The sequence below is a fragment of the Trichechus manatus genome, unplaced genomic scaffold, assembly GCF_000243295.1.
Source record: "Trichechus manatus latirostris isolate Lorelei unplaced genomic scaffold, TriManLat1.0 scaffold00080, whole genome shotgun sequence".
Taxonomy (NCBI): domain Eukaryota; kingdom Metazoa; phylum Chordata; class Mammalia; order Sirenia; family Trichechidae; genus Trichechus; species Trichechus manatus.
Window position 1 is genome coordinate 6,137,221 of NW_004444016.1, and position 9,362 is coordinate 6,146,582.

General features: G+C 42.7%; 1 protein-coding gene across 7 annotated transcripts in view; it reads right to left on the reverse strand.

Annotated features, from left to right (window-relative positions):
* Nucleotides 1–9,362, reverse strand: part of SIL1 (SIL1 nucleotide exchange factor) — a 288,848-nt gene that overhangs the window by 127,021 nt on the left and 152,465 nt on the right. For all 7 annotated transcript variants that reach the window (XM_023735588.1, XM_023735590.1, XM_023735589.1 and 4 more), the window contains one exon: nt 856–976. In XM_023735588.1, coding sequence (XP_023591356.1) covers nt 856–976 — 121 coding nt within the window. The remainder of the gene's footprint in view (nt 1–855; nt 977–9,362) is intronic.

The window sequence follows — 9,362 nt, forward strand, 5'->3', positions numbered from 1 at the left end:
CTGGAAGAGCGTAGTCAACGTCACTGAACTGTGCATGTAGAAATTTTTGAAATGGTGTATCTTTGGCTACATATATTTTCACCAAAAAAAAAAAAATGTCGAGAAGGGAGAGGGTTGACATGTCATGGGGTTGTTAACCAATGTCATAAAACAATATGCGTACTACTGTTTCATGAGAAACTATTTGTTCCGTAAACCTTCACTTGAAGTACAATTAAAAAAAAAAAAAATCTAAAAAAAAAAACTTGCTAATTCAAGGGAAAGAACAGAAAAACAGAGACGATGAATTCTCCAAAATCAAATAATCTAAACTGGTTATTAAAAAATAAGGGAACCTCTAACCACTGGAGAACTGCAATTGCTTCTACTTTTATATTATCAGAAAGCCTGTTTTAATATGGACTAACAAGAGGAAAAGTTAGTCTGAATTAAAGACTTTAAAATGCAATTTTATTGTTCACCAAGGAAGTACTACTGCAAAGCAGAAGGCCTAACAGGCCTGTTTTAATGAATAGATGACTGATCTGTAATCAGCACATTAATTGCTGGGATTCAAATGCGTGCTCTTGAAGTACTGGGAAAAATAGCTTCATTTTTAAAGCAGGTTAAGCATTCCCCCTACAGCCTTTTTCAAAGTATCAATTTGCTTTGCAAACTGTTTCTTTCCAAAGACTGTAGAAGTAAACTTCCATAAAACCCTGACAGATTTATCACAAATTCTAGGCTATTAAATTTCAAATAAAAAAAAAAAATGTTGCATGAATTTGGGGAAGACATATTACATCATCATTACTTTCAGTATTACAAAATCAATGTCATCACTTACCCTCCCGGTCCCTAGGGCTGACACTGTACCTTTTGCCTTTTTTCGACTCTTTCAAATTATTTTGGATTTTGTCCCCATATTGGAGTTTCACTTCTCTCGCCCCAGTCTGGAGATTCAGTCGCACGTGAGATCCTGCAGGGACAGCCTGACCTAAAAGACAAGAAGAGAGAAGGCTCATGAGGTACAGGGTCCTTGGAGGGGCACTGGGATGAAATGGCTGGCTAAAAAGCCAACAGGACTTATTAGTTCATGAAGACCAGACCCTGCTGTGTTCACTTCCCTTCTCCATCCATCCATCTCTCTTTTTCTCTCTGTAACACACACACACCATTCACATATACTCCCTTTGCTAGTCCATTATCTAATAAGGGAATGAGACAAGGTGAGCAAGGGGATCCACACTTGAATCCAGAGACCAACATCCCCTAGTCAGAAGCTGCATATTTAAGCTATCTTAAGGTCCCTAGGTGGCACAGTTTGCACTCAACTGCTAACCTAACGGCTGGCAGTTTGAACTCACCCAGCGGTACCATGGAAGAAAAGGCCTGGCAATCTGCTTTTGTTAAGATTACAACCAAGAAAACCCTATAGAGCACTTCTATTCTGTAACTCATGGGATCACCATAAGTTGGAATTAACTCAAGGGCAACTAACAACAATAACATGTTTTCTTTTAAATTAAGCTAATAAGCCTTTTTGTTATGTACCAACGGCACCCTGGTGAATACCTACTCATCCTTCAGGACATGGCTATATTACTGCCTCCTCTATGACACCTTCCTGTCCTCCCCTGGGTCCCACAGAACACCAGACAGCCTGCCATCCCAGCATGCTTGCACTTCACCACCCTCATCTGTTTAACTGGGCTCTCTGTCTCCTCCTTGAGCACAGAGACTATGTCTCTTCCTTTTTTATTTCCTCTGCCCAGAACTTGGCACATAAAATTCATGGCACTTAACTTTTATAAGAAGGAAAAAGATAGAGACTGGAAGGCAGGAAGATGTAGCAAGCTGTTATGGTTTGAATTATGTCCCCCAAAAAATGTGTGTACCAATTTGGCTAGGCCATGATTCCTGGTACTGTGTGATTTTCCTGTATGTTGTAAACCTGCCTCTATGATGTTAATGAGGGAGGATGGGTACTGTGTGATTTTCCTGTATGTTGTAAACCTGCCTCTATGATGTTAATGAGGGAGGATGGGTGGCAGTTGAGTTAGTAAGGCAGGACTGGATCTACAAGACTGGATTGTGTCCTGAGGCAATCTCTTGAGATATAAAAGACAAAAGTGAGCAGAGAGACAGGGGGACCTCATACCATCAAGAAAGCAGTGCCCGGATCAGAGCGTGTCCTTTGGACCCAGGGACACTGCGCTGAGAAGCTCCTCAACCAGGGGAAGATTGATGACAAGGACCTTTCTCCAGAGCCGACAGAGAGAGAAAGGCTTCCCCTGTAGCTGACGTCCTGAATTTGGACTTTTAGCCTACTTTGACTGTGAGGAAATAAACTTCTCTTCGTTAAAACCATCCACTTGTGGTATTTCTGTTATGGCAGCACTAGATGACTAAGACACAAGCCAAGGAGGTGCGGATTGGAACCAAGAGAAATTAAAAACCAACACCTACCTGTCTCAGAGGAGCTGATCCACTAGCAGGGAAAACAAGTGTTGTCAATGAATGGGATACTCATACACGTGCACACAATTAACCCAAGGATAGTTAAAAAACTGCGTAAGATCACACACTACAAAAGGAATGGCTACACTTATTTATTCATTTATTCATGCGGCTGATGTTTATCAAGCAACTTGTATATACCAGACACTGTGGTAGGTGCTAGGAATATAAAGATGAAAGTTAATGGCCGCAAGGGTATAGAATTTTAGGGAAAAGGCTTTTCACTGACTGGAGACAGGAAATCTAGAAGCAAAGATACTGCTCTGACCCCTGGACATTGACTGCTTTCTCTTGCCTGAGGAAGGCATTGCCTTGCTGGTGCTAAGTTTGATTCAAGAACCAAAAAAGGATGGCAATCTAAAAAAATTTCTTCATGGAACCATATAGCATAGGTTCTCACAAACCATCAGGTAAACTCTAAGTATAAAAGGGAAATGATGTAGCAAGAATTCATAGTTTTCTTAATTCTAGATCCTAGTGAACTCAGAGTTTCACTAGCCACTGTACCCCCATTAGAGAATCAAGGATCCGGGGAAACACCATCTAAGACATGCTGTTTTTTTTTCCTGCTGCCCCACTTCAGTTGGGAGTCTCTGTATCTTTGGCAAAATAAAATGGGAACTTCCAGTGTGTAACTATATGTGCATATGGGATCTTCCTTCTAATTCAAAACCCATCCAAAATGCTGCAAGGATTAAAATTATGTCCAGGATGGAGTGGGGAAATCCTTCTCTGGAAAACTTCCTGAATAAGGCGACTTGGGGGTTAAAGTAAAAAATGAGACCCAGACTGAGAAAGAGGGAATCCCAAACAGAGGGAGCCCCACGTGCAAAGGCTCAGACACAGAAACTGACAGGCCACATTCAGGAGACAAGGAGCAGAAGAGGCTGGCAGAACTGGAAGGACCATGGGGAGACTGCTAGGGTTGCGTGCCATCATGAAGCCCAAGCTGAAGTAGCAAAATAAAGCTAACAGCTGAGGAAGTTGGTTCTGGGAAGAGGTGAGGCCAAATACTGGCGAGAACAACAAAGAACTAGCAATTTCTATCCTACTCCTATAATCATGGGGTAAAAGGTAGCCTCTTTAGCACTAATCTTATCTTTGAATGTGTGAGGGGGAGAGGTGGCCTCACCTCAAGAGACCCAAAATTGATGGAACACAACCACCACCCATTCCCAATCAATCTCCAAAACCTGTCGATTCTTCTTGCTATTTCTGTTAAATGCATATACCCTTCTCTCCATCTTCCCCATCACTGCTCCTGTCCAGGCCATCACAATCTCTCTTCTGGACACTGTAATATCCTCCCAACTGGCCTCCCCTAGTGACTCTTAACTCCAATCCAACTGTTCTTTCCAATAAATGGTTTTTTATTTCCAAAATACAAACCTGACCATGTCATTCTAATGGTTCAAAGTTTTTAATGATTTTCTACTGCTTTTAGGATAAAGATAAAAATCCTCACCCTGGTTGATGAGGCCCTGCAGTATCCAGCCCCTGCAAACCTCTTAAGCCTAGTCCACCCCTCACCCTCCACAAGCTAGGCCACACTGGCCTTTTTCCACTCTCTGAAAGAACCATGCTCCCTTGTACAATGAGGCTGTTTCACCTGCTGTTCTCTTTGCCCAAAACGCTCTTTCCAACCCCAGCCTCCAACTCCTCATCCTCCCAATTCCAGCGAAGAGTCCTCTGAGAGGTATCCTCTATTTCCCCAGACCAGATGAGCTTGCCCCCTCCAAAGGCTTTCCCAGCATCATGAAACATTTCTTCATAGCACTGGCTACTCACTAGTTACATTTTGTTTTCGTACTTATCTAATTACCATAAACGTTCACCATTTTATCCCTGGGCCTCTCATATGGTCTAGCACATAGTAAAGCCTCAATAATTATTTGTTGAGTGAAAAACTGAAAATAAAAGAGAGAAAATCCTAGTTGATCTAGGTGTGTGTGCTTTTAACAGCTCTGAAAAGGTCAACAAGGATTTTCAGTAGGGCAGGTAGATTAATAATAATTAACAGTCATAGGAATAGTTGTCTTTAGTAGTAGTAGTATTAATACTAGTAATAATAACAGCATCATGATTTTTCAGACTTTCAATCAAAGAGAAATGGAAAAGAAAAAAGTACATGAGATTATAAAAGCTTCAGAACATAACAGGTTATACTGTGCTAAGCTGGCCAAGGAAGAGACCAGGATCTTATGTGAATCAATTAATTTTACTACTGGAAAATTCCAAAATTACTCCCTTCACATGAGCCGCCACAGGGGGGAAGAGCAGCCACAATAGCATTAACTTAAAATACAGGTTGCGCTCATTTAAAATATACAAAACCAGCCATGGCAGCAGCAGTGGCAGAAGCAGCAGAAAATACAGTATTTCAAATGTTTCCACCCCACTGGGAAAAGGGCCAAATTAGAAAGAGTGTATGTGATCTGACCTACATCCTTCTAGGGCCTCAAGGGCCAGAACACTGGGGAAGAGCAATAGCAAAGAGAAGACACAAGACACATGCAGCTAAAGGTAAAGAGTTAAGGATTGCGGGGTGGAAGGCAAGGGGAGGCCAAAAATGAGATAGGGATCCTGAAAGGTAAACAGGCCTACAAAGCCTACAATGTCTGTTGCCCCATCACTGGCTCCTTAGGGGTAGATCCCAGTGATGAGTGCCCCAGTCAGAGGACAACTTATCCATATGAAGTAAAGCGACACCATGCTTGAGTTTTGACCCCCACTGAAACTCTCTGTCACTAACTTCAATAACAGCCCAAGACCCAAATAACAACCTTATGCTCCTCCCAGGGGAAAAAAATCTGTGGTTGGTCTCATCTTTGTTCTCAATTTTCTTCTCCAGTTCCTATATCTACATGCTCTGCCATGTAACTTGGCAGTTCCTCCTACTAGAAGTGGTGTGTACCTTCCCGCCTCTTGACTTTGGGATGGCTTGTGACATGCTTTGACCAATGACATGCTAGTAAATATGCCACAAGCAGAAGTTTAAAATGTGTTTGCACAGTTGGCTTGTCACTTGAGCTTCTACCATCACTATGAAAGAATATGCCATCACTAGCAAACCTGGGCCCAAATGACAGAGGAGGACCAAGTCCAGCTGACTGGCAGATACATAAACAAGAAAAAATGAGTTTTTGGTTATTTTTAACTTTCTACTTTGAACTCTTTAAACTTATGTAAAAATTGCAAACATAGCAAAGAGTTTCCATACACCCTCACACAGTTTTTATCAACGTTAACATCTACAAAACTGTAATGCAATTATCAAAACTAAGAAATTAACCCACCGCGGTCTGTCAGTTTGTCAGACTGTCGTGGCTTGCATGTTGCTGTGATGCTGGAAGCTATGCCACTGGTATTTCAAACACCAGCAGGGTCACCCATGGTGAACACGTTTCATAGGAGCTTCCAGACTAAGACAGGCTAAGAAGAAATAGCTGACGGTCTACGTCTGAAAAAACTGGCCAGTGAAAGCTTTCTGAATAGCAGCAGAACATTGTCTGATATACCTCTGGAAGATGAGCCCTTCAGATCAGAAGACACTTAAAATACTACTGAAAAGAGCTGGCTCCTCAAAGTAAAGTCGACCTTAATGACATGGTTGGAGTAAAGCTTTTAGGATCTTCATTAGCTGATGCGGCAAGACTCAAAATAAGAAAGAGCTGCAAACATCCATTAATAATTAGAAGCTGGAATGTGAAAAGTACGAATCTAGGAAAACTGAAGGCTGTCAAAAATGAAATGGAACATAAGAAAATCAATATTCTGGCCAACACGGTGCTATAGACAGAAGCACCACGCTGTCGCTCCACAGGAAAGACCCAAAAAACTGAGTAAAACAGAAACAAATGTCAATCCTGGAACCCTAAGCGTAAAATGAAGAGATAAAGAACTCAGACAAGCACTAAATGTAGTAAGAAACTGACATAAAACAGAGAGCAAGGAGAGATACCAGCGGAGGTCCCCTGTCAGCTAACACAGCACGGACTGGCCATCTTGGATGCCTGTAGAAGATCGGTGGACAGGAGTATGGGAAAGTAGCTTCACAGAGCTTCCAGCAGGAGACACAGCACTCGATTCCTTAGCATTCTTTTTTGTTTGTTTGTCTGTTTCTGGCTCCTGTTTCTCTCTCCTCTCTTGTCTTCTTTCCAATAACTATCTTTGCTCTACACATCATGACCTCCCCCCTCCTTACTGCCTACCTGCATCATGCGCAGAACATCACACGCCCGAGCAGCAAAGGCACGGCCTATCGGAACCTGCTCTGCACTGACTCCTGCCCCGCCCTGTCGGCCCTGCTGTGCCAAAAACAACCCATCCCAGAAGCTTCACTTCAGCTGGACCTGTCCTGCTGCATGATAGCTGAGAGACTGGCCCTGCCCATTGGACAAGGAGGTAAAAAGTATTGGGCCCACAGATGAGCAAACAATAAAGAATACACAGTCCGCCTGCTCAGACATAGCCAAATAAAACAAAAAAGAACGAAACAAAAAAATCTACAATCAATAAACAAAGAAAATAACTACTTAAATATTCCGAAGACAGCAAAAAATATCAAACCGTATTTAAAAAAAAGGACAGGATGGTTTCAGTAGACATCCAAAATAAAACACGAGATGACTTTCCAGTAGAAGAAAAGGCACTAGAATTACCTGATAGGGAATTCAAATCTCTAATATTCACAGCTAACCAAGAGCTGACGCAAACAACAGACAAAAATGAGGAAAAAAATAGACAAATTCATGCAAAAGGCAGACAGATTCATGAAAAATACAGACAAAAAAAATGGAAGAATTTAGGAAAATGACACGGGAACAAAATGTCAAAATAAATTCACACCTAGAAACCATACAAAAACAACAATTAGAAATCCAAAAGATAAATGACAAGATTTCAGAAATGGACAGTGTCATAGAAGGGCTGAGTAGCAGGTTTGAAATGGTGGAAGACAAGATCAGCGAAATTGAAGACAAACACCTGGAAACAACTTTGATTGAGGAAAAATCAGAAAAAAGAACAAAGAAAAATGAAGAAACCCTGAGAATAATGAGAGATACAAATACAGGAAAAAATTCCGAGTCATCAGAGTTCCAGAACAGGGGGAGAAAACAGAAAATACAAAAGGATCATTGAAAAATTGCTGACAGAAAACTTACCTTATATCATGAAAGATGAAAAGCTGATCATACAAGAAGCTCAACGAACCCCATATAGGAGAGACCCTCCAAAAAACTCACCAAGGCATATCATACTCACAATCGCTAAAACCAAAGACAAAGAAAGAATCCTGCAAGAAGCTCAAGAAAAGAGAAAAGTCACATAAAGAGGAGAAACAATAAGACTGAGGTCTGGAGGCGGGACCAAGATGGCGGAGCAGTCAGATGCTTCCGATGGACCCTATTACAACAAACACCCAAAAAAAACAAGTGATTTGATTATATATGGCTATCTAGGAGCTCTCAACATGAAAGGCAGAGTTGAGGAACTGCACTGAGTGGCAGGTGAGGAAGAGATGGTTCAAAAGCAGCAAGGAGTTGCCAGACCTGACTGGGCGAAAGCCTGAGCCCTTCAGGCCTTATCAGCTCAGGGGTGAGCAGTGAGGCAGGCAAGCAGCTGTGCTCAGGAGGAGTGTCTTCTGCACCGGAAGAGATCCAGCACCAGAGAGTCTACACGGCCACCCAGAACCAGTAAAAAGCAGTCCTCCACAAAAGATGAGTACTTGTGTATGACTTACTGCACAGATCAAAAATACCCTGCTTAGGGAAAAACCTCTCTCCCATTTACCTCCCTGCTCTCTGCTTTGCACTGGGTCCTGGACCGGCTTCAGCAACTGCCGAGTCCCCTGGGCCGGAAGTAGGATCCGTCACACACCCAGAGCCATTCTCCCTGCCTTGGAGAGTGGACAAATTAACAAATGGGAAAAAATAAACTGTCGGCTCCCCTAAGCCAGGAAACCAGGGTAGGCACAGCTCCTTTGCCTAGGCACAGGCATACGGGATCCAAAGATCTTGAGTGCTTTTCTCCCTGCATAAGACTTGCGTGGGCCCATCTCAACAGCATAGGCCCTAATTACCACAGTACAACAGGGTATATACCAGAACTCTAACTTCAACTGTTTCAAATGTGAAGTGGCAGGTTCTTGACATTTGACACTGCTCTGCCCATTAAGCAGGGTCTTCACCTACCCACATCAGGGGCCTGAACACTGGTGGCTCCAACCACACCACCTAGCCACCAGCGAGAAGGGCCCATGAATAATAGGTGAACCCCAGGCCATACACGCAACAGCATTAGGTGCTCACAGTCCGGCTGCAAAACCCACCCACCTACGCACTCTAGGGAACAAGGACACGCCTTCCTCCTGGACACTCGGGGGCGGCCATCAGCCCCCTGCCTTGCTCAGAGTGTGTCCCCCTGCTAAAGCCAGATGCCTGTGCCTACCCCAATCACCGTGCGTGTCTAGGACTGTAAGTAAGAGCCTACACCACACACTTGGTGGCTATCTACCTGGGCACCTGAGCTGAATCCATACAGGAGGAGCTCACATACTAATTATAAAACAAGGAAATACGACCCATACCTCACACCATATACAAAAACTACTTCAAAATGGATCAAAGACCTGAATATAAAGCCTAAAACTATAAAGTTCACAGAAGAAAAAACAGGACCAACACTACAGGCCTTAATACACAGCATTAACAGGATACAAACCATAACCATCAACACACAAACCCCAGAAGATAAGCTAGATAACTGCGATCTTCTAAAAATCAAACACCTATGCTCTTCAAAAGACTTCACCAAAAGAGTAAAAACAGAACCTACAGACTGGGAAAAAATTTTTGGACAGT